This window comes from Ictalurus punctatus, chromosome 3, assembly GCF_001660625.3.
Source record: "Ictalurus punctatus breed USDA103 chromosome 3, Coco_2.0, whole genome shotgun sequence".
NCBI classification, from domain to species: domain Eukaryota; kingdom Metazoa; phylum Chordata; class Actinopteri; order Siluriformes; family Ictaluridae; genus Ictalurus; species Ictalurus punctatus.
In genome coordinates this window covers 22,849,376-22,876,099 of record NC_030418.2, presented here as the reverse complement: position 1 = coordinate 22,876,099, position 26,724 = coordinate 22,849,376, and the positions used below count along the sequence as shown (strand labels likewise).

Sequence of the window (26,724 nt, the reverse complement as noted above, 5' to 3'; positions counted from 1 at the left end):
TGGAGCCTCATTAAACCTCGCCTTCTTATCGACGGGTCCTCCCAAGAAACTTTCATATTGGTTAGGAAGGGCAAATGCCGATCTCTGGTTTGATAACAAAAGTGTCAATCAAGCAGAAGGCGTTCAGCCCCTGGAGAAGTCGATTGGCTCCATGATCTGTCAATAATCACTTGACCCGCCTTTTAAGGTGACCACTGTTCCCTGTCTGCGCGTGACATATCAAATGGCACACCTGCAATTCTCCAGCGTGCGTGCACAAAATCCGACGTGAAAATATCACTCGTGCTCACGTTATTATTATTATCATCATTATCTATATTTAATCGACCCAATTAATCGATATTGAACTTAAAATCACAACATGCGCGCGTTCTACCTTTAGACAGTCCGCTATTCAGAATTAAACTGAAGGCATTAGCGCACATCACCAACAGCAAGACATATTTCCGAAATGTAATGATCATGTAGACTAATTAACCAAATTGTAGCCTGTCTGGATGATTTGTAGCATGTCTCATCAGGATATATAGCCCACAATGTAGTCTAAACTCTGAAAGACGAGTTTGCCTGTAGTGCGCGAGCACGCTGCTTTAAACGCTTTCCTTACGCACTATTTTGGACAAGGTTCGAAATAACATTTTAAACATGCACAATAAAAAGTCAAAGTCCTACGTCGCGAGACGGATCCGCGTTCATATCGGTTCTAATGCTTTCCGATCGCCAAATCAAAAGCGCTTAAAGTGCGCGGTGATGACTGCGCCCCGCATCCAGTCTTAAATCAAACCAAGCACGAGCCTTGAGCTAACGTCCGCTCGCTCACTCGACATCAAGCTGCTGAGAATCGGTGCGATCTGGAACATTCCGTCTCTGCGTGTCGAGCACTTGATCGCTGCACTCGATCAAGTCACATCACTCACAGCAAGTTGAACGAGCTAAAACATTTATGACTAATTAACAACTCTAAACACAGCTCGGGTATCGCGGAGCTTAAAGCCAGAACGTTTCCGTTACCTCAAGTTGCTCGACGGTCGCTCCGCTCCCGGCGGAAGCACTTAATAAACGGGTTTATTTGAAGCGGAGTAAAAAAAAAAAATAATAATGAAATAAATCGCGTAAAGGGGGTCGATTAAAATCCAGCGGGTCCCGTTTGATCCAGCGAATAAAAAGCGCGGTGGAGGCAGAGGGAACCTGATATAACAACTAATTGAAAGGTTAATCTACATGAGAGTGTGTGGCAAAGTAGTACCTCCCCTTTCAGCACTTCCATCAGCCACAGAGGAGAGAGGACTCGCTGCGAGCGCCATGTGACATCACATCGGTCACTGTAGAAAACAATGTACATTACTGCACATCACACACGCCATGGCGGAGAGAAAAATGAACACCACTCTCATGTGGGGATAAGCGTATAAAAGGAATAAAGAAAACACGGTTAACTTTCAAGGAAGATGTCCATAATCCAAATCATGACATTGCACTATACACCATTAAAGAAAAAAAGCACATACTGAATGTCTGAGAGAATATAAGAACATGCATATAATTTGAGACAACTATATAAAAGGTGGTCAACTTTTAAGGAATATCCTTACTTATATCAGTACTGTCGCCTCACGCCGCCGGGGTCATGAGCTCGAATCCCACCTCCACCATGTGTGCGTCGTTTCTTCTGGGTATTTCGGTTTCTTCCCCAAGTCCAAAGACTTAAATGCATTAACTGGCATTCCCGAATTGTGTGAATGTGTGCGATGGGTGATGTGCCCTGTGATGGCCGAGGTGGTTGCTCCGAGTTCCTCTGAGGCTCCAGGCTGCCCGTGACCCTGTGTAGGATATGAGGTACAGAAAATGGATGGATGGACGCTAGCCTATCACTCATATGCTGCATGTACTCTCAGAAAAAAAGGTACTAAACGCTACCTTTCCTTGACATTGGGATGGAACGCTCAAAAAGGACACCTTTAGTGTGTATCTTTTACCTGGAAACATGCATGTAGTGTATCTTTAATGTGTTACTCAATCTCTCGTTCACTTTCAGTAACCGCTTTACGTTATCCTGGTCAGGGTCATGGGGAATCCGGAGCATATCCCAGAAACACTGGGTGTTGTAGCAGGAATACATCATGAATGGTATGTGCACACAACATCACACACTTCTGTTTAATAATTCACATACTGGAATGTTATTGGCAGGTGGGACAAATTTAGAGGAGAACTCAGAGGAAACGCACACAGACACAAGGAAAAAATGCACAGATAATCCACACACATATCCACAGACATTAACCCAAGCTCCAGATTAAAATCAAACCCCGGAGCTGTGATGCAGCAGTGCTACCAATTACACCACCACATCACTTAGTATGTTACACTAAAAGCTAATTAAAGGTACAAGAGTGATACTTAAGGTCCAATTCCATCCATGCATCCATTTTCTATACCGCTTATCCTAGAGAGTCGAGTGGAACCTGGAGCCTATCCTAGAGAGCATCGGGCACAAGGCGGGGTACACCCTGGATGGATGCCAATCCATCACAGGGCACAATCACATACACATTCACACACCCATTCATACACTACGGACAATTTGGACACGCCAATCAGCCTACCATGCATGTCTTTGCATGAGGAAATCCCTGCAGCACGGGGAGAACATGCAAACTCTGCACACACAGGGCCATGGGGGGAATCGAACTCACAACCATGGCAGTGTGAGACGAATGTAAAACATAGTGGTGTAAAAAAAAAAAGTATTTGCTGATTTCTTCTGCTTATTTGTTACACTTAGTTATTACATATATTAGTTATTACATAACTAAATATAATACAACACAAAGACAACCTAAGTAAACACAAATATGCCTTTCAAATAATAATTTCATTTACTGACAAAAAAAAGTTATCTAAAACCAGCTGGCCTTGTGTGACACAGAATGTAATGGCCCCTTGGTTAATCAATTAACTAATTGACCAGATTAGACACACCCAGGCTTGATTACTGCCAGCCCTGTTGAATCTAAACATTACTTAAATAGAACCTTTCTATCAATGTGAAGTAGGCTAAAATGTCTCAACGAACAGCACACTATGCCATAATCAAAAGAAATTCTGAAAGAAATACGAGACGTTATTGAAATATATCAGTCTGGAAGGCTCTGGGACTCCCCAGTGAGAGCCATTATCTCCACATGGAGAAAACTTGGAACCATGGTGAATCTTGCGAGAAGTGGCCGGCCTACCAAAATTCCTCCAAGAGTGCATCGAAGACTCATCAAAGAAGTCAAAAAAGAACCATGATAATAAAATATAAGAAACTGCATACCTTTCTCACCTGAGATAAGTTCAGCATTCATGATTCCACCATTGGAAACAAGCTGGCCAAAAATGGTATCTATAGGAGCGCTGCAAGGTGAAAACCACTGCTAAACAGGGAATAAAAGGCCAGTCTCACATTTTCCAAAAAAAACATACTGATGACTTTAAAGCTTGTTCTATGGAACGAGGAGTCAAAAGTGGCATTACATGCGGCATAAATCTAACACTATTCTACAATAAGAACACCATACCAACAGTTAAACATGGTGGTGGTAGTGTGATGGTGTGGGGATGCTTTGCTGCTTCAGGGCCCAAGTGACTTGCCATAACTGATGGAACCATGAATTCTTCTCTCTACCAGAAAATACGTTTTAAAAAAAATAATGTTGGGTCATCACACAAGTCAACCTCTGAATGCCTCAAAAGAAACAAAATTAAGCTTTTTGACTGGTTCCTGACTTGAACCCCATTGAAATGCTGTGACAAGACCTTCACAGGCAATTCATGCTCAAAAGCCATCCAATGTGACTGAATTAACGCAATTCTGCAAAGAAGAGTGGGTCAGAAATGCTCCAGAGCAATGCAAAAGACCGGTCTCTAGTTATTAGATGTGTTTGGTTGAAGATGTTGCTGCTAAAGGTGGCAAACCCAGTTATTATGTTTAGGGGGCACTTGCTTTTCACGTGGGTGATCTAAGTATTGCATAACTTTTTTCCTTAAATAAATGTTTTGTGGTTTCTCATGTTGTCCTGATCTTATATTGCATTTTGTATGAGGATCTGAAACCATTGTGTGACAAATATGCAAAAATACAGGAAATCAAGATGGGGGTAGGGATTGCACTTTACATTTAGATTGCCACGTAATAAATAGAATAGAATCTGATGGCACCACCCCTTTTTGACAAAGAAAGAAACTGCTTAGTACTTTATTTCCTGAGAATGTGGCTGAGAGAATAAATGGATACATTTTGAGATAAACATAAAAATGAAAAAAGTAAAAATTTAACTAAGAGGTCCACATCCAATCATGATACCGCTTTGCAGCTCATAGGCTAGAAACTACTGATACACTCACACCTTACACTGGTGCTTGAAAGTTTGTGAACCTTTTAGAGAATTTTCTATACATCTGCATAAATGTAACCCAAAACATCATCCGATTTTCACCAAAAAGTCCTAAAAGTAGACAAACAGAACCCAATTAAACAAACGAGACAAATATATTATACTTGGTCAATCCAATATTACATATCTTTGAGTGGCAAAAGTATGTGAATCTATAGGATTAGCAGTTAATTTAAAAGTGAAAATAGAGTCAGGTGTTTTCAGTTAATGGGATGATAAACAGGTGTGAGTGAGCGCACGGTTTTATTTAAAGAACAGGAATCTATGAAAGTCTGATCTTGTTTCTGGAACTGTATCATGGCACGGACAAAGGAGTTTTCGAGGACCTCAGAAAAAGAGTTGTAGATGCTCATCATATAGGAAAAGGTTACAAAACCATCTTTAAAGAGTTTGGACTTTCCCAATCCACAGTCAGACAGATTGTGTACAAATGGAATATTGTTACACTCCCCAGGAATGGTCAACCAACAAAGATCATTCCAAGACGTGTAACAGTCCACAAGGTCACAAAGGAACCCAGGGCAACGCCTAAGCAACTAAAGGCCTCTCTCACATTGGCTAATGTTAATGTTCATGAGTCCAGCATCAGGAGAACACTGAACAACAGTGGTGTGCATGGCAGGGTTGAAGGAATAAGCCACTGCTCTCCAAAAAGAACATTGCTGTCCGTCTGCAGTTTGCTGAAGATCATGTGGACAAGCCAGAAAGCTATTAGAAAAATGTTTTGTGGATGGATGAGACCAAAATAGCACTTATGGTTTAATAGGTATTATGTTTGGAGAAAGTAATACACTGCATTCCAACATAAGAACCTTATCCCATCTGTGAAACATGATGGTGGTAGTATCATGGTTTGGGCTAGGCTTGCCACGATAGTCATGTTCCCGGTGTTACACGGTGTTCAGCCGCACATCGATTACATCACTTGCCAACCGCAGCACCGCCCCCTCTGTCGTTTAGCTTTTTTTATAATAATAAAACTCATTTAGTTCAGTTAGAGAACGGATGCTACAATTAAAAACTGAACGTGTCTGTTCAATTTATCATGACCTGAATCAGTCAGTCACAGCACAGATCAGATTTCATTTATCACGTAACGAGAGTGAGGCGAGCTGACTGACAAGACGATGGTGGAAGATTTGGTTTCAGAAGTTCTATGTTTAATATAAGCAAGTTTGTCATTGTACTGTTTTGTTGTTGTGTTTTTCATTAATAATAATAATAATTGTGAATAATGGTACAGGTATTACCAGTGTAGTCACAGGTTGATTAACCTGTGGGAAAATTTCCTCACTGTCACATCCCTAGTTTGGGCCTGTTTTGCTGCATCTGGGTCAGGATGGCTTGCCATCATTGATAGAACAATGAATTCTGAATTATACAAGGAAAATATCAGGACGTCTGTCTGTGAACTGAATCTCAAGAGAAAGTGGGTCATGAAGCAAGACAATGACCCTAAGCACACAAGTCGTTCTACCAAAGAATGGTTAAAGAAGAATAAAGTTAATGTTTTGGAATGGCCAAGTCAGACTCCTGAGCTTAATCCAATAGAAATGTTGTAGAAGGACCTGAAGCAAGCAGTTGATGTGAGGAAACCCACCAATATCCCAGAGTTGAAGCTATTCTGTACTGAGGAACGGGCTAAAATTCCTCCAAGCTGATGTGCAGGACTGATCAACAGTTACCAGAAATGTTTTGGGTCATATTTCTTCAGAAATGTAGCAAATTCTAAAGGGTTCGCAAACTTTCAAGCACCACTGTACATATTAATACCTTGAACAAACACAGTTCAAGGAAAAATCAACTTCTTTCTTTAAATTTATTTCTTTGACACTTTGGCTGATTTCACTTTGGTTACTGGTTTCATCCATTACTCACATTACCCACAATGCTGTTTGACTTTCTGCTGATAGTGGACTCTTACCTCCTTATCTGTACGCTCTGCTCAAACAGATCGAGTTTCAAAGCTTCAGATTTCATGTGAACACCTCCATCAGCACCATTGTGCTTGTCATCCTGAGTATCTGCTATAAGTCGATATGACTATTGTATAGCTGCATTGCATTCTGGAACTTTGAGTCCAACGTTTGTTGTCTCCACTAGTTCTATGTTGGATTTCTCATGGACATTGACACGTACAGTAAAGAAAAGAAGCACTTGCTTGAAATTGATGACAGTTTCTTTTCTATTAAATGTCATTTTGAATGTCCCTGTGTGAAGTCTGTGTGCCACACACCTGCTCACTTCTCACACGAATAGCCAAAATACAGCATCGATTAATAAATTAGCACCCGAATCACTTAACACATCACAAATAGATCAATATACACAAATCAGCCATAACATTAATACCACCTGCCTAATATTGTATAGGTCCCCACTCCTTGTGCTACCAAAACAGCACTGACCCATCAGGCATGGACTCCACAAGAAGGTGTGCCGTGGTATATAGCACCAAGCTTTTATCAGGAGATCCTTTAAGTCCTGTAAGTTGTGACGAGGGGCCTCCATGGATCGTCAGACCAGGGTAGGCGCTTTCAGGGGTCAGCCTGGGCCTTCTGGGCAGTCTGTGGTTACGTGGGCCCATACACAGCGAGCAGCGATGCATTGTGTGTTCTGACACCTTTCTATCAGAGCCAGCATGAACTTTTTCAGCAATTTCTGCTACTACATTAGGATGTCTGCGGAATCGGACCAGACAGGCTAAACTTCGCTCCCCACTCACATCAATGAGCCTTAGGTGTCCATGACCCTGTCACCGGGTTCACCGATTGTCCTTCCTTGGACCATTCTTGGTAGGTACTAACCACTGCATACCAGGAACATTTGGAGATATTCAGACCCAGTCGTCCAGCCATCACAATTTGGCCCCTGTGAAAGTCGCTCGGATCCGTAAGCTTGCCCATTTTTCCTGCTTCCAAAACCTCAACTTCAAAATGACTGTTCACTTGCTGACAGTGTAGCGAGATAATCAATGTAATTCACATCACCTGTCAGTGGTTTTAACGTTCCAGTGTTTCAGACTTTTCCTTTATGCTAGGAGCAGAATATCGACATGATTTACAACTCCTACAAGTGTGTCTTGTTCTAGACTTTCAATCAGACAGATGACTTCTTGTCTCGATGATTCCAAGCATTACCTCATGATAGCGGCATTTGAAAATAATAATAATGCTGACAGACCGCTATTTCCTCTGCCTTAACCGAAGATAAATGGAATACCAATTAAAACCTGAGGCATATGGAAAACAGTTACAGTTTGGCAGCAGCCTTCATTAGGTTTCAGCAAAGCTCAATCATGGAGATCTCACACAACGTGTTTGTCTTTGTGTGTGTTCTAACTCAAACACGATCCACATTTCAGCAAGTTTGATTTCTTTGTTGCAAACATTCTGAGCACAATTATACCTATACACACTTAATCACGTTTCTTTTGTGTTCATTTTGCCTGTGAGAAAGGAATCAGAATTACTAGAAGGTTCTTTTCAGCATGTGTGATTAAAGGTATTGGCTGCTGCTGGATATCGCAATAAAACACAATTATCTATAACGTATAATTAGATCATTGGATTTTACTGCTATGTGGCACCAGCTTGACTCTTTTCCACAACCTCTCACTGAATTAAAGCAATATTTCACTCAAATATGCTAAAACTGCTATGAATGAATGGAAGACTCTGCAGGGTTGAATTATGCTAATGTGACCATGCTAGCTTTCTAGCTGTTCTTCAGTGTTAGCCACAATCATTCAATGCATGATTTCGAGGTGTCTCCTTCTCTCTCTTTTATTTTTTTTAAATAGAGAATGTAATCTTTACTTATTTGAAACATGTTCTCAAATATGAACCCATAACCTAATAGTCAAACGTTTAGCGTGTCGTTATTGATGTTATACTGCTAATGCACCAGCTGTTTCCCATTCATTTATTTAAAAAAAAAAAAAATCTGAGCTCTTGCTGAACATGAGTCAGAGAATCTGGATTAAAATTAGACAACGATTTTTGCTGAATGAGTGTTTTCACTTGTACACAGTCGAGGACTAGAGCAAACAAACACTTTCAAAGGATGTAATCAGCAACACAGTGGTGTCATGGATACGGTGGAAAGTTGAGTGACTTTGAGCAGACAAATTACAACAGTGAAAACGTATATGAAATACCTTTTCAATATGATTCAAGGTCACTGTTCGAACATGTGCAGGCAATACTACTGCCTGGAAATGAAGAAAGCGGTGTGCAGAAATTGTACAAAGTCATTTTGATATATATATAAAAAAAGTAAAAGTAGCCCTCTCTCTCTCTTCAGCAACAGCAGTAAAACAAAACGCTCATCTTTTACTTTTAGGATGTGCTGTGCATGGTTTTTACATTTGACCTAGAGTTATAGGCTCTGTCTGCACACGATGAAAAGTCATCCCAATACTTGGAATTCGTCTTGAAAAAAAATGAACTACACTTCACAGACAACTTTCTTGGATCTTGAGAACACCCAGCTGCATTGTAAAACAGGCAGACAGCTGGAGAGAAAGAAAAAAAAAAAACACAACAACCAAAAAAACAACACAACCCCCCCCCCCCGCCGCCCCCCGGCAAAACGGTGTGAGTGGGTGGAGGAGGTGTGTGCAGATGTGCGAATAGAATTTAAAACGACTTCGCCTTCATTGTGGGTCAAAGTATGTCGATGATATCACAGGTTTCGTTTAAATACACGAACAGTGAGATCAGACGCTATTGCCGTGCTGTGTACCTGGATTTGCAATGAATGGAGTCACCAGCTACACCCAGAGAGGGACAAAGGGACAGCTGGATTTTCAGTTCTCCCTAATGATGGCCATGAATAGCTGCTACTAATCCCATAACAGAGATGACCTCTTGTAGTGTTGCCACTATAATCAAGAGGACAACAGCTCCAACTGCACTATTAGCCAACTAAGAATGTGTAAAAAGCACACTCAGGGGAGCAAATGTGGAAAGCTAGACTTTCCAAGAAGGAAAAAGTTTGTGTCTATATGGGATTTCTTAAAGGTTGTGTGCAGAACCCTTTCCTTATATTACATTCCATTAGGCAGACACCCTTATCCAGAGCAACTTACATTTATCTCATTTATACAACTGAGGAGTTGAGGGCCTTGCTCAAGAGCCCAACAGTGGCAGCTTGGCAGCACTAGGATTTGAACTCACAACCTTCCAATCAGTGGTCCAACGTCTTAACTGCTGAGCTACCACTTTCCCTTTCCCATCTTCCATATATCAGAGGAAGATGAAAACTCTTAACTACCCAAAGAAACCCCCAACATGACAATATGATCATTTGTCAGCATAATGCTGTGGTTCTTCTCACCCTCTGGAGCTACCCAATTCATCCTGATACTACTACTTCCCAAAGCTTTATGCACTTACTGCTGTATGTGGATCATCCTACATGGATTCTCCCAAAAAACTGCACTTCATTCAAAACGTTTATGCCCAAGCCTCACCCAATCTTCACTGAATAATTTCCCTTACATACTGTTGACTTGTACCCAAGAACTGCTGCTGTAATCATAAAGACTTGCTTGTGCTCATCTCAGGTCTCTTACACACAATCATCTTTTCAACACACTTAGTACTGTTTGACTTTATAGTATACGACTGTAGAGGAGTAATGATTCATAATCGCACTATCCGGTGTTACCCAGAAGAGAACGGGTTCCTTTTGGAGTCTGGTTCCTCTCAACTTTTCGTCCTTGTGTCATTCTCAGGGAGTTTTTCGTTGCAGCTAATGCCTCTTTACGCATCTATCGCTACACCCAGATTTCTATAAAGCTGCTCAAAAGCGCGATACAAATAAAATCGAATTGAAATACATTTTCCAATATATCCAAAGAGAAAAGGTGGCTTCTACATCTTATAACGTGCATCAGTTCCTACCAGAAAACATACGCAGACAAGAAAGTAGCTTGTGGTAAAGGCAATGCATTTTAATTTGTCCAGTTGTTCTGGTCAGTCAGAGAGACTGTATAGATCACTACATACACACACATGCAGGCATATTCCTTTTTCATTATTACAAATTTAAAAGCAAGCAAAAAAGAGACTGGCCTTTAAAAACACTTGATAAAATGAACTGAAATAACCCCAACTTTTCAAAACAAGACATTAAGGCTGTGGTTCTCTGGCAGGTGTTTAAACAAAAACTACACAATTCTTTCCTGCACAAATAGAGACAAAGTGGTCATTATCATTGCACATCATTGACTTCTGTGTAGGTTTGAAGCACAGGGAACAGAAAAAAGTAAAAAATGTTGCTATTTATAGAAACGGTCTGCTGCTTCTGTTGTAAACATTAGATTGTTATTAAGTAAAAGGTTTGGATGATTACATCATTCTATGGGACTGGCTGCTGTGAGGCAGAGGCACAGAAGTCTGAATGCGTGAAGGGAAACAGAGAGAACACAGGACCAAAGGAAGAGGGGGAAAAAAAAATAGTCAATTAAACACTGAGAGGAAGGCATCAGTCCCATAACACTGGGGAGGCAAAGTTAACTTGTCTCTTTGTGGAAGTCTGGCTTCTCTGGAAACGTACAGCCCGAGTGTCTAATGATGACGTTAGCAGCATAGTGTCCAGCATGGATACACCGCTCCAGAGGCTTATCCTGCACCAGCTCAGACAGGAAACCTGTACGCACGCACAGAGCGAGAAAGCAAGATAGAGAGAGAGAGAGAGAGAGAGAGAGAGAGAGAGAGAGAGAGAGAGTGTCAGTGTCAGAGAGCTTTATACCATGAAACTGAAAGAAACACAATCTGCTACAGGAGGGTGGACAATTTTAAACATAATTACACGTCTTTCTACACACGCTTACACGCACGTTACAATGAAACTAATCTCATATTGTGAACGGAAATGTGAAATATGTACAAATGCACAAACATACACGACCCAGTTCAAGTACATCTAGGCAGGTATGTGGTCGGGTATTGACCTTTTTAACCATATGTACTTTTGTGTGTGAAGAGGAAATAAATCAGGCTTAGCGGGGGAAGAAAGGTGCTGGGGAGAGCCGTCCTCAGTGATGTACAGGAGTAAACTCCTCCAGCAGCCCTCAGGCTCTGAGCCCTCCCACCTAGATCTCTACACTCTGCAACGCCACCGAGGCACACTGTAAAACAGCTGGCAAATTCATTTTCCAGCATGGTGGAGCGATGGCCTCCAACCTCTTGTTGGTATGGATAAATGAGTTAGGAAAAAAAAAGAAAAATCAATATAATGTTCGTGCAAACAAGCTCATAGCTCTGTCAGTGTCAGAATTGCATTGGATGAGTTTCAGGAAAGACAAAGAGACAATAAAGGCTTTGTTTATTTATATAAACCTACAGGGACCACGGTGATGTGGCAAGTCCCTGGTTTGATTTTGAGCTAGATGCGTGGGTGGGCAGATGGATTGATTGTGTGTGTGTGTGTGTGTGTGTGTGTGTGTATAGTCGGGTGGATAGATGGTCAGATGGTTGGATGGTGAGTGTATGGGTGAGTTGGCTGGATGGGTGGATATATGGATTGCTGGTAGAGAGATCGATTGGAGGGTGGGTGGGTGGATAACTGGGTGGATAGATGGATGGATTGGTGGGTAGATATGTGGATTGGTGGGTTTTTAGATGGGTGGATGGGATAGATAAATGGGTAGATTGGTAGGTGGGTAGATGGATAGATTAACGGGTAGATAGGAGGATTGGTGGGTGGGTGGATTGATGGGTAGGTGGGTTTACAGATGGGTGGGTGGATAGATGGATGGATGGATTGGTGAGTATGTGGGTTTATAGATGGGTGGGTGGTTAGATGGATGGGTATATGGGTAGATTAGTGGGTATGTGGGAGGATTGGTGTGTAGGTGGGTTTATAGATGGGTGGGTGGGTGTATTGGTGAGTAGGTGGATAGATGAATGGTGGGTTGGTGCTTGAATGGTTCCATCCACAATGAAAGAATGAATAAATTCAGAAACCTAACGGTGCCGGAGAACCAGAATTCCAGCCAGCAGTACTTCTGGTTTTGCATGAGGACTAAAACGAGTGGGATGGGTGACTTCAGAGCTCAGGTCAGGTGTAGACATGCACACCGGCTGTTTGAAGTCTGAACAGTACACAGTTATTAAGTGAAGCTCACAATGAGTCGAGAAGCTCTATTAGTCCTCCTTGAAAGAAGATCCTTTTTATCCCATAAACAAGGCAGTCTACTGTACTGTTACTGTAGTCTGTATATACAGTGAAATCAAAGCCTTATAGAACTGGCATTATGCTCAAACAAACTCAAAAAAGAAAGACAGAAAACACTCGAATTGTCTATAAAAATAATCAGCAAAACTATTTTACAACTGAAACTATTTCTCTGACTAAAATGTCAACTGACTAGTATGGTTAAGATCATTTATACAGTTTTGAGTGATAACAGATTGTGTGTTTGTACCCGGGTGAAAACAGCTAACTAGCTAATATTAGGCTCTACATTAGACTATGTAATGAAACCAAGTACTAACAAGCACTTTCAGATTTTGTACTCAAAAAGAGAATTTCTTCATAAATGAAAACTGATAACAAGCTGTACAGCCAACAATTCACTGTTGTTGTGGTTTTCTTTTCTTTCTTTTTTTTTGCATAAACCTAAAACTGTTTATGTATCCAAGATCGCCAGTGAGCTAGCTAACATTAATATAAACTGAAAACACTAGATATAAATAAAGTCTATTATTATCATTATTAATAACAAGCTTGCTAGAATTATACTGTCATATTGTGTAAACCCGCAGCAAGGGTTGCTAGCATGCAATTAGGCCAACTATTGTGTAATTAAATCTGCTAGCAAGATTCATATGCAATTATGTAACATCAGTCTAACTATTTGATTTATGTACTTAAAATGAATAGCATGATTTGCTAATAGGTTAATCACCATCAGGATAACAATTTTATTGCGTTAAGCCAAGTTTGCTAGCCAGCCCTCATGCTAACAGACTGATGTGATACATGGAGACCAAGCTACAGGGTGGAAATCTTGCCATGATTAAACTGGGTGAAAAATATACATTTCTGTTTTGACCCATTTAGATGCCTTTGGTACCATACCTCCCACGAACGCATCTCCAGCTCCATTGGTGTCCACAATGTCTTTCTGGTCAATCTCTATGACGGGGAACTTTTCCGGGTTTTCATCATCTGAGCAAACAGTTTCAGGTTAGGTAATGTTTACACGCAAGCACACAAGACTGATAATAAACTAATGCAATGTCACTAATACTTGTAGCACCTATATGACAATAGAATACAGATATCATGACAAATAATATATATATTGTTTTGTTCAATGCAAACTTTGGAAGGAACTGATTTGATGTTATGATTTTGTACTGAATCTTTAAAATTGCAGAAAAGAATTTCCAATTCAGGAGGTTGTATAGCAGGGCTCTGACAGCACTTCTGACTATCATAAATGATAGCTTTATATGTGCTCGTTCTGATACATTATTGTTTATATAGTAACGTGACTGATCTGGTTTTTTTTTTGTTGTTGTTAATTGAAATTGTGAAAATTACTACAAAATGTTTGTTTTATGTGTCATTTGATAGTGCATCACCTTTATTAACAGGCAACGTTTCAAAGAATCAAATGTTTGCTTGTCCGAATGTCAAAAAAGCCAACAGTTTCCATGGGGCGCACTTACTTTTACACACGACTCTAGAAAATCATTGATATGGTGAAATCTTCTGTTAGGACAAGTTTATTTTGTGTTAAAGGAAGGAACTTTGGCTGTCAGTGCTTTGTAACGGGCAGTAAGTTGTCCTACAGAGGAATGTGTGTTTTACAGATTCTTGCCAACATCACAAGCTGTGGTGGGTTTTTTTTTTTTTTGGATTAACAGCATCAAGGTGGAATTAAGAGAGAAACTGTTGAGGTCTAACGTAAGTGATAACAGGAACTAACTTTTCTTGCAGACATTCCATAACAGTACATGTAACAATAAATGGTTAAAACTTTGGTAAAAACTAAACTTTGCCTCACACCTCCAGGGTTGTGAGTTCGAATCCCATCTCCATCCTGTGTGTGTGTGTGTGTGTGCGGAGTTTGCATGCTCTACCCATGCTTCGGGGGTTTCCTGCGGGTACTCCGGTTTCCTCCCCCAGTCCAAAGACACGAGTTGTAGGCTGATTGGCATTTCCAAATTGTGAGTGAATGTGTGTGTGTGCGATTGTGCCCTGCGATGGGTTGGCACCCCGTCCAGGGTGTCCCCCGCTTTGTGTCCCTAGTTCCCTGGGATAGGTTCCAGGCTCCCCGTGACCCTGTGAAGGATGAGCTGTATGGAAAATGGATGGATGGCCAATGGATGGATGAATTGTTGGCCAATTGCCGTGGTATAACACACAGGAAAACACACTCCGGGCTGTGCCGTTATAGGAAAATACCACCCTGAAGTAGTGGTAATGGCCCGCAACACACAACAGTATAATGGTATAGCACGGCCCGTCGTGTGCCATGCCTAACAAATTACTCAGCCTCAGTGGCACCTAATGTGTTTAATGCATTGTAAATAACTTCTCAAGTCATTTATAGCAATCCACACGAAGTAGTTGGATGAATGTAAGCAGACCTCGTCAGTCAGTTGGTGGCATTAGTTCTGAGATTAATTTACACACAAAAAATACAGTGTGCATGCTAATAATCAGGGGCACAGCAGAGGCACAGACAAGCTTGAGCTCAAGAGCTAATGAGAAATCTGTGGGGACAGTCTGATTGACAGACAATGAGAACCAGAAGAACGGGCCATTTTCACGAGCCAGAGCCTTGTACCCAAGGAGAGGCGATAGTTTCGCTTGGCAATGCACAAAGCAGAGCGCTTGTACGCTTAAAATAAAATTTAGCACAATCCATCTTAGCTCCACATTCAGTTTTAATGATCTTCCCGGTGCTCTGATTCAGACTAAAACCAGTATGTCGGCAGTTTATAGTACATCCCCTCTATAAACTTTCTTCTTCTGTTCCCTCTCAGTGTCTCTTCGCGTACATCCACGGATCCGAACATCGCTGTTTTATTTATGGCATTATCAGCCATTAGAGTGAAATGAGCCTCACTGAGTCAGAGGATATCGCTGTAACTTTGAGGGCTTTGCAGTAAGAGAACACTTCAGCGAGCCTAATCTTTGATGCTGCCTGCCATTTTCGAGTACACTCTGAAAACACCATTAACAGCGAGGCTGGAAGCCAGCGCCAGCGACGTGACTGATTTACCTTCGGAAACGTGGCTGTTTACAGAACTGTGTACTCCGACGTCTTCAATGACTCTTCAACAAACGTGTGAACCCTGGCACGTTGACGTGAATTAAAGTGGGGGAAAAAAAACGTATAGAAAAACACGGAACACAAAACGAGCTGGTGTTAGTTTAAGCTTGTGTTTACTCAGCTGATGATAAGCTCAGGATATTTTTTTTTCCAACAGCGCGACATTGAGCTGTAACTATACACCTAATTGTTCATAGTTGGAGTCAAAGACTACCATTTTGTGTGGAAAACTGTACCGCAAACCTGGCAAACAAACAGCAAGGGAGGACAAGGCTTTAAACCATGATGCAATGGCAGGTATTCGAGATATGTCTGCTCTGCGTGCGCGAGTAGTTTTTCCCTAAACGAGGCAGCCGATTGTGTCTTTGATAATTAATTACACAAAAAAGCAGATCCTTTTAGAATCAGCTAATTAGCAGCAAAACGACTTTGCCTAATTAATGCAGGCGATGAAGCATACTCACCCGCCTTTCTCCTGAAATGATTAACTAAAGGATCTTACGTGTGAATTAAGTTCGATGTAATTCATGATCTGTCTGTAATTTCGCAATTGAAGCTCCAAATAATTGCCGTGTAGGTAAAATAGGCAAGACCCCTCTGATTAAAACAGCAAAGACAGAGAGTGCAGTTCAACTTCACTTGTGTTATTCTGTGGTTTGCCTTGTGTGACCAGACAGTGAGTGTATGCTACATGAAACTGTATGTGGTTCTTTCCTCTGTACTTGATCTGACCTGATTCTACTTCCTTCTATGACTCAAAAACAAGAAGGCTGAAAAAAAACGAAAGGAAAAGAAAAAAATTTATTAAAAAAAAAAAAAAAGGCCACCGTGCAGTCTCACAACATCCCGAGGATTAATGAATAACAAACCTTTGCAGCACATCCTGGGATTTCTATACAAGTTGATACGATTGTTTCTAGTAATTTAATATTTCAGGAGGAAAAAAAAAAAAAAAAAGAAGTGAGATTGGCAGCAGAACAACTGGGCAGTGTGAACTCTGCCCTCGTGTACACATACACACACGCACGCACGCTGCTAGCACATGCGTACACGCACACATTCACACACGTACACGCCCACTTCCCCTTTCTGTCATTACTATTGAATGCAGCTAATTAACGAGCTGATGCACTCGTAAATAAAATTTGTAATAAAACAAAAAACAACCTCCAAAAATGTCAAACAAGGTCAAACCTCTCACATATTCCTGTCCTTGTGGGAATATTTGGTCCCCAGAAAGATATAAAAACATGCCCCCTCCCCCCCCACACACACAAGGCATGCTGGAACATGCGTCGTGGAGGTGACTCATCAGGAATAAGAATGATTCTAAGAACCAAAACATTACAACACACCGCTAACACCCACAGCAGTCGGCATTCACAATAAAAACAGATTAGGCTCACAACTCTTGCACAACAAAACGGTACCTTTACAAGTCAAAACCGTGCTGATTTTATGCAAGTGATTGCCAAATGCAAAGACACATTTTAAAAAAAACAACAACAAAACCCACAGACAATAAAACCTCAGTGACTAAGGAGGCATCTGAAGTTAATTTGGGGTGCACTGTGAAGCCTGTAAGCTGTAGGGGGAATGAGCTACACGCATTGCCCCTCTTCCATCTTGGTAAACAAGGCTGAACTTGCACATGTGCACGTCCCCCCCGCATTGATGTTTAATGGTGCATGGCGCTCTAGGTGGTTCCCATAACCTCACTTTGTCTTCTACAAGCTGCACCAATTGATATGATAATGGGAGGAGGACATGAGAAACTAGAGGGGCTGAGCTGAAGGACATGCCGCACTCTCTCCGTGGCGTCCATCCACTTGGGTGCCAAATGGTGTCCAGAAGCCTTTCTCCACTCTCAATGGAGACAATGGCAAGAGTTTCAGCGAATGGAGGCAAGAAGCAGATGCTTTGGAGGGGGGAGAAAGAAAAAAAAGCTACCCCCTTTTCCCTAAATCCAGGCCACTAATTGATCCAACAGGATGTGTTCAAAGCAGCTCCTCATGTTCGGTCAATAGATATATGAGCAAAAAAATAATACATATAGAATTCTTAATACCATGTCTGCATATGGCATATTGTTTTTAGAGATACACCAGCATTTAATCCAAGTCCTAGTTTGTTAGAAATGTGCAAAACAATATGCCAGTTGTGGCCTTGAGGGGATATAGAGTTCACCACAGGGAAATAAAATGATTATATTGTGAAGATGAATCACTTTGGAACTGTGGGTCTACACAAGTCGTGGCTCAACGTGAATGAGAGCAATTTATTCAAGCACGCGAAAGATAGAGCAAAACTAGGCCAAATACAAACAGAGAGGAGAATTCAGGGGGAAAAAAAAAAAAACCTGTGCTGTAAACACCCCACTGCCTCACACTGCTCTGATTTTCCTCTAACCACCAGTGATGGACATCCTCCTTCATTTCATCAGGCTGGAGGCTACACATCGCATCTTTATTCAAAACAGATTATTGAACTTGGCCATGAGCATGCTGTTTTGGTTAGCCTGGGAGAGTTCCAGGACCAATTTCATGTTAATGTATAACACAAAAGAGGCCATTGGCAGGGCTCTTTAATAGGCATGGCAATTAAAACTTTGCTGCCAAAAGTTGTCTTTGTTGTTCCTGGCTTGTGGTGCGTCCTGTAAACATCGTCTTGTTCACAGGGAGTTCCACAGCTTTTGCGGTTTTGCCATTCGTCCATTTTTTTTTTCCTTTTTCTTTACAAACCCAGGCAGAATGTGAAAGGAAAAGGAAAAAAAAAAACAATAAAAAAAAAAAACCCAAAAAACTTTTAGTGACTAATCAAGGAACCGAAAAAGTGCAACAAAATTACACCTCAATGGCTGTGAAGTTGTATTAATAGCTCTTCCTTACAGCTGTTTCTTGATAACAGGAGCATGCCTCTGTGTTCTGTGTGCATGTTTGTGTGTTTGGTGTGGACCTATTTGGGTCAGGATGAACCCAACACCCTTCTTCCATAACGGCTCCTGGAACCTGCTCTATAAATGTGTGGGACTGCCTCAACTTTATAAAAAAGAAAAAAGCAATGACGACACGCACGAGAAATTCTGTTTATGACTATTTATAGAACCCGAATAGCAGACGTGGCCATCATAATATTTACAACATTGTTGAGATATGGCAATTTAATGCAATAAAGATTCGCGTTATCATACAATAAGCAAACCCACACCCAAGGTCATGCGACAATTAGAATTTCTATATCTCAACAAGGTATCAGATTGAAGTGCTGTGGAGCTTTACATGAAGAGACGTATGAAGAAATGTTCAGGACTTCTGAGAGCCAAGTAGAAAGGTTCAACTGGTCCAATACAAACCTGAGCGTTTGAAAAACCGGGAGAGAAATCCACCCCTCACCTACTCCTCCATCAACAAACCCGAGGAAGCCGGAGTCCACTTGCTGTTCGCGAGCTCCAAACGGGTGAGAAAACGATGAGCGTGACCAACACGTTTACCAGCTAATAAACAGCCGCACCATGCAGAGACAGACAGGAAATAACTGGCACAAACAATCGGAGGTGTGGGCTGGATAGAGCTTTAAGAGGCCGCTTTGCCCTTTTCAAAGCGAGACATTGATTACTTCCTCTCACTTCCTGGCCATGCTAATCAGTTTGAAGCCAGAGGTGATGTCATGATCAATAGCGGGGAGTGATAGCCCCCTGTGTCCGTCCTTTCACATATAACAGGTAACCTGAAGAAACACACACAGTGTGAATTGTGTGCATGTGGGGTTAATGATCAGCATTCGGAGGCAAGAGTGTGGGAACTGGCCAGCCTTAAAATAAAATAAAATAAATAATCACAGTAAATGAACACTCAATAAATCAAATATTTTCAGGCAAACAAAGTCGACATTTTATCAATAAAAACGCCTTAGTCAAAGCAAGCCATTCATGCTGTTTATCACATCTTGTTTCTTAACCTCTCTCCCACGCTGTAGGCATATGAAACCCAGACCTCACTCGCTCGCTCGCTTTAAACATTCTCTGCTCTTGCTCAGTCGAGTGTGGGTTTATGAGTGCAAAATGACCTTTGCTGAAGGCTTACAGAGGGAGAAAAACAGAGACTAAAACGCTTCTCTGGGGACTTCATTAGGAGCAGGTAAATCACAGCAAACAACCGAGTATTAGACAGATTCCCTAAGAGCAAGTCCAATTCCAAGGTGAGCAACTCTTTAAATGCAACACGGAATCAATAAAGGAAAGGCAAATAAGATTTATATGCTCAGGCTTGTTTTAAATAAAGGATGAAACATCGCGGGTTGTGCTGTTATAGGACAAATAATCAACACACGGTCGCACGATTCGTCCCAGCGCAAAGCAATGGCGCTCTTTATTCGTTTAGGAATGGCACGCGTTTTTTTCCCTCGCTTATAGTTATGTTGAGCATCGTCGAATGTCAGCGAGACACGTTAGTGCCTGTTATATATTACATTATAACAGCTATAAACATTGTTCTCTCACCAGTCACTCGGAATTAACGAGACAGAAAAATGCAGCTTGTCATGCGATGAAAAACTTAAAGTTGCAGATTTACCTCTGACACTGGAGACTCCTTCCAAAAAAAAAACAAAAAAACCAACCCAAAACAAAAACCATAAATAACATCAATAATTACACACTTGTAAAAAATTAAAAATCTGTTAATCTGGGGCATCTGGTATACAAGCCCCTGTGGAAGTTGTTACTATAGAAACGACATATTGAAACATATTGAAACGAGCGCACAATATAATATAATATAATCCTTGCAGCTATATGGAAAATTACCAAAAACACCTTCGGACCGATCCGAATCGAGAATTCAACAGTGCTTTTGTGTAAACGTTTATATGATCACAGTGGAAACTACCATGACTTCATATTGCCCTTTTATAGGCCTCGTATCAGGCTGTCAGTTTCATTGGCGGTGATATAAAATGGTTGGTCAGTTACAGGCTGCTGTCACACATTTCCAACATGATACACTATTACTCCTGGATTATTGATAAATCAGTGTCAAAAATGACAGAGTTCCAGAGGACTTACTCGGTGTTTACACTCCAGTGAGCCGATACCTTATCAGACCAGGTTCTACCCTCAGTCGGTTAGCTTCCCACTTCCTGATTAATGTGTGTGCAGTCTCTGATGCTTGTTTGCTCATGAAAGAGGAAGAAAAACACTACTGTAATACACCACAGGCTCCCTCCAGCACCATGACACAGCGAAGCCCTTTATCGCTGCAGCAGCCGCTGGATGACCTTGCACACTCGGTCGTCTTTAGATCAAAGACTGCGGGCTTGGCCGTGTTAATTTGAGCCTGTAATAGGTGCGTCAGCAGGGTAAGGCCATGTTCAACAGTGTCACTGCGGTGCTTCATTAAGGGCTCGGCCCTGGCAGCTTTTATTAAGGCAACTAATGTGAAAGAGCAAGAATGGGTCATGCATTTATGCCAGGAGAGGACGTAGGAGAGAACTTTATACCACAGCTCTGCTGAAGTCTCCAATCAGAATTTTCTAGAACAGCATGGCTCTCGCAGTAGTTCTAGCTGTAACGGAAACGACATGTGCACTAGTTTTAATACGCTATCATTCCAATTATTACAGCTCATACACTGGGACTTGTATGGCAGACATGCCAGGTGTAAAAATAATAAACGAATAATAACAATAATAATAATAAAAACCCGACAAAGGCTGTTTTCTTAGTAACACAAGAAGCTAATTTGTCACGTAGCCGTTATTCATTAATATATTTAAAATTGTAATTATTAGAAACGAACTGTGGTTACAAGAGAAATGATTTTTCCTATAGCAGCATGCTCCGTTACATCTCTTTTTGAGCATCACCTCCAGGGGCCCATCATCTACAGCCTTCTTCATCATCATTAGAACAACTTCATCGTGACATTCAGAGGCCGCAGAATGATCACATCCCCGCGCTGAGAGCAAATTGCAAATGAAATGTTGGGGATCAGACGGCATCCGAGTGCAGCCTCTGGGAGGCTGAGCAAATCTTTAATTCTCTTTTATATTGATGTTTATTGGCGGGGGGCTACGGGGAGCAATAACAATATCCTGCTCTCTTTCTGTCGCCCCGGCTATTTGAACCCACTTATTCTGGGCCCACACCTCGGCTGACATTTATCAAGTTTGCCATTTTTTTTTATGAGCAACACCCTTGTACATGCACTCGGCGTGCTCCTAACATTCATCACACGTTTCATATCGGGTTCACCAGGGGCTGCCACTAACCCCACAGCTTCATATGAAAGGGCTGGGAGAGGCTAGCCCAGGCAGCCATTCATCAGCTGTGTGAAAACTGCCTCCAGGAGGGTCTCTGGTCTAAAGCTCAAACTTAGCTGGAGTCTTTTTCCAGAACAGAAGCGAGAACTGGCAGTTCTGCAGCAGAGAGAGAGAGAGAGAAAAAAAAAAGAAAGAAAAGAAAGAAAAGCGGAGGATTGTCTTGTAGCACTTTCCTCTGATGAGACTTTACAGGAGTAGCAATTGCTTGAGCACCCTTATCAGCCCAGAGGGACTAATGCTATTAGCGTTAGTGTGATAAAGGCAGCGTGGTGGAACCGATACAGACGGCTTTGCAGCTTTACTCTGGTAGCATGTTGTGGAAGTAGTAGAAGGCAAGAGCTTCGCTTTCAGCTGTGTTTCAACACCACTTTGATCCTGTAAGGTGGAATTTGGAACGAGATTAGACCCGGAGGCCAACAGCAGCGAGCATAGACACGGCGTAAGATTTGAGCTCTCTGGGAAAAACTGGCATCTCTGGTGTTGTTTCGCCGTCAATCAGTCACATCCGGGTGTGTGAAGATGATCCAGCGTGGTTAAAACTGAAGCCATCAGTAATAGATTTGAGGCAAGAGGACACAGAAAGAAAGGCCGTATTGATCAGGGAGAAGAAAAACTGTTGATCATGCCGGTGACGTGAAACAGCTTTTCCTCATTACACGTTGCAGTATGATAATACAATTCCATTTTGGATACAACCTTCATTTACCAGATATATATCCAGATACATCATTCATTTACCAGATACATCCTTCATTTACCAGATATATATCCAGATACATCATTCATTTACCAGATACATCCTTCATTTACCAGATATACATCCAGATACATCCTTCATTTACCAGATACATCCTTCATTTACCAGATATACATCCAGATACATCATTCATTTACCAGATACATCCTTCATTTACCAGATATACATCCAGATACATCATTCATTTACCAGATATACATCCAGATACATCCTTCATTTACCAGATACATCCTTCATTTACCAGATATACATCCAGATACATCCTTCATTTACCAGATACATCCTTCATTTACCAGATATACATCCAGATACATCCTTCATTTACTAGATATACATCCAGATACATCCTTCATTTACCAGATACATCCTTCATTTACCAGATACATCCTTCATTTACCAGATATACATCCAGATAAATCCTTCATTTACCAGATACATCCTTCATTTACCAGATACATCCTTCATTTACTAGATATACATCCAGATAAATCCTTTATTTACCAGATATACATCCAGATACATCCTTCATTTACCAGATATACATCCAGATAAATCCTTCATTTACCAGATACATCCTTCATTTACCAGATACATCCTTCATTTACTAGATATACATCCAGATAAATCCTTCATTTACCAGATATACATCCAGATAAATCCTTCATTTACCAGATATACATCCAGATAAATCCTTCATTTACCAGATATACATCCAGATAAATCCTTCATTTACCAGATACAACCTTCATTTACTGTATATATCCCACTGGAGTCTTTATAAACACCCAATCCCACTGTCAACACAGCTCAGGCGCTCGATGAATCAAATGACAAAAGGGCAATATAATGAAATTGTGCTGAACAAATAGGATTCATATAAATCAGGGTTGGTGAGAAAGAGCAGTCGGTGTACCAGGTGCAGAAGGAGAAGAGCAGAAAGTGCTCACACACCACCTACCCCCCCACCCCTTCCACCAAACCCACCACCTTGCTTTGAACTGTAAACCCCGCTGGCTTAATCAGCTACAACTGTGATGCTTTCTCTACTATTCAGTTAAACTTATCAACTCGGCTGAAACCAACCCCCACCACTCAGTTACCATAGCAATGTCCCAGACTGCTCCAACCCTCCGGATTCGAAATTCTGCATCTGAGAGATAGGAGGTCACTGCCAAGGGTGAATTCATTTCACACAGTGCAACGGCGAAGGCCGCCAGAGAGAACGGTGCACTATTCTGAAGATGACCTTGTTTGGGGCTATTCACAAATGTTTACAGAGGAAATCTATCAACATCATGACTACTGTAAATGAGTAAATGGGTTAAAAAAAACAAACAAAAAAAACAACAAAAAAAAAAACATATGGTGCTTGTCCCTCACTAATCCACCCACTCTGATTTTATCCATTCTGATCCAAGGATTCTTGAATATGTACTTAGTCATGGCTCAATACCAGAGTCCGTGAAGGTTAATGGTACATACCTTTGGCCATAACGGTGGCCTTCATGCCCTGAGTAAAGACCACAATTCTCTGCCTTTTCTTGTTCTCCTTGGGTAAGCTTTGGGTCTTCCTGGCAATCTCCTCAATGTCCTCTGTCTGGGGAAAAAAAGCATTTCCCTCCCCTTCATTTCAGGGCACATTAAGTACAGAAAAGGACCATCAAAAACACACCAATAAGCATCTAAATTAGGAAATACATATGGAAAATATATGACATTAATTTCACTAACACATTGCCACACAAATTACTTTCTACACATTATAGTAATACTTATGTTAAAATTATTATCAGAACTGTTGTAAGTAGTAATTTAATACTGGGACTTTTAGACCAGTGGTTAAGGTGCTGACTCTGACTGGCATGGGGTGAGTTTGAAACATGGTAACAGGCCTTGATTGGACATTTCCCAAACTTAATCCATACTTCAGGTCAGAACAATATTCCACGTTTAACTCAATCAATCAATAAGTAAACTTTTCTAAAATAAGAGCAAATGAGAAAATGGAGAGAGTGAGTAGACCTTTAAAAAGGAAAAGGTCTGTGTGTGTGTGTGTGTGTGTGTGTGTGTGTGTGTGTGTGAGAGACGTTTAGGGAACTGGGTGAGATCATCTGCATTTCCTAATCCTCACACCTCCCAGCTGGCACTGGACAGAAGGAGCTGAGGGGGGAGGGGGGTGAGAGAAGGTGGAAGGGGGGTTTGAGAGCTGGTGGCTTTCATGCTCTTCTTTCTCACACACACACACACACACACACACACACACACACACACACACACACACACACACACAAAGCCCCAGTCAGAGGGTCTGAAGCAGTAAGGCCTTGCCAAAGCTCAGAGTCTGTCACATGTCCACTCGTCCCCGTGCCAGGAGCAGAGAGGAGAAGCTGCTTGGCCATGGCAGCCAGCAGGCCCTGACAGTTTTGTTAAATGGAGGAGTGTGTGCGGTTTCCCAGGCAGAACCAGCTGCTTCCACACCTCTACAACCCTCTCTTGCACCTACGGAAAAACACTCAGCTTTCTCCAAAGCCTGGCCAACCTTAATTAGCATGCTAAAGACCAGACTCAATCAACCTACTGCAGTGCTGCCGAACCCATCGACGCTCACGCTGGATATTGCCACTACACAAATAAATAACAGTTATTGAATTCACTATGGGTTCACCAAGGGGGTAGTTTTTTGTTTCAGAAGTGGTGGGGGGGATAATACGAAGTGGGAAAATGGGGCAAACCTTGGATCTTGAAAAGTGGGAAGGACATGTCCCTCCTGTCGCCCGGAGACAATTACGCTTATGAGGTCCGCCTGGATAATTAACGTTATTGCACTCTTTGATCTTGCCAGCCGAGGTAAGCAACTAAAGGTAAAGTGGTTTTAATGGCAACTAATCCAACAGAAATGATTTAATGAACTGTCAAACACGGGCCTCTGCGTAAGTGACAAACCGCATGAATTGAAAGATTTTCCTGGGTGTAAAGTGCCTTCATAAATATGGATGGAATCATTAACAGAGGCTGCTTTGGGGAAGGTTAACACGGTGCTCCGATTAGGACTGTATAGAGAATCTGAAACCGAGTAGATGATTAGAACTGCTGTAGAGACGTTCACACTAGACAGAACAAACCAAAGGCAGGAGCCGTGCTGCGAGGTTTCATTTGGTAGGAATTTATAAAAATATTTTTATCATTTTTTTTTTTTTTTTACCAGTTCCACAGGCTCAATAGAAAAAAAAGTTCGAGTTTTAAAGCATCAGCTGACTTTACACAATAAATGTGTCACTAGCTGTAGGTCTACAGGATTCTGCTGACTGGTACAATCTCACACTTGGAAATAATACCTCCATCAAAATGTGATATCAGGTGGAATCTAAAGGCACAAACACACACACACCCCCCCCCAGTAGAGTGGTAAATGATGGCGACTTATTCAGGTGGAGACTCGAAACTGCTACTATTCGACACAAGCTTCGAACTTCGCCGGCTGCGCAGGGTTGGCAAGCGCAGATTAAATGTCCGGCAGGCCTGGATAAGATTACTCATTCATTTTTCACTCCCTTTTCTTGGCCCCTCCAATACAATGCAAATCAGAAATGCAACTCGATGTCCAACAGCTCTTTCCTGAAGAGAGAGAAAAGACCAGGGGTGTTTCATTACACACACAGGGGAGTCTGCGTGAGAGAGAGCGAGGGATTTGATCGCAGAGCCACTCACTGAGCTTGTAAAAGCAGAAAAGTCTGTTATATGTATTCAGGCTGAGGCAGTGAAAAACAGATGTTTTGTACGAATCGCTAGCCGGAGCTGCATAAAGGCGTCCCTTAAGAGTTCGCTGCTACCACCACTTTTTATATGCATTCATCCAACATCCAAATATCTTCTCTTTTCCCCTTCCACTCCCAGTCTTTAACACGGCT

General features: G+C 41.6%; 1 protein-coding gene across 5 annotated transcripts in view; it reads right to left on the bottom strand.

Moving 5' to 3' along the window:
• Positions 1–10,373: 10,373 nt before the first annotated feature.
• The window catches only part of adka (adenosine kinase a), a 158,074-nt gene continuing 141,723 nt past the window's right edge, over positions 10,374–26,724 (bottom strand). For all 5 annotated transcript variants that reach the window (XM_047154099.2, XM_017463734.3, XM_017463735.1 and 2 more), the window contains 3 exons: positions 24,299–24,413; positions 13,533–13,622; positions 10,374–11,096 (listed from right to left, as the gene is read on the bottom strand). In XM_047154099.2, coding sequence (XP_047010055.1) covers positions 10,960–11,096; positions 13,533–13,622; positions 24,299–24,413 — 342 coding nt within the window. In that variant the 3' untranslated portion in view covers positions 10,374–10,959. The remainder of the gene's footprint in view (positions 11,097–13,532; positions 13,623–24,298; positions 24,414–26,724) is intronic.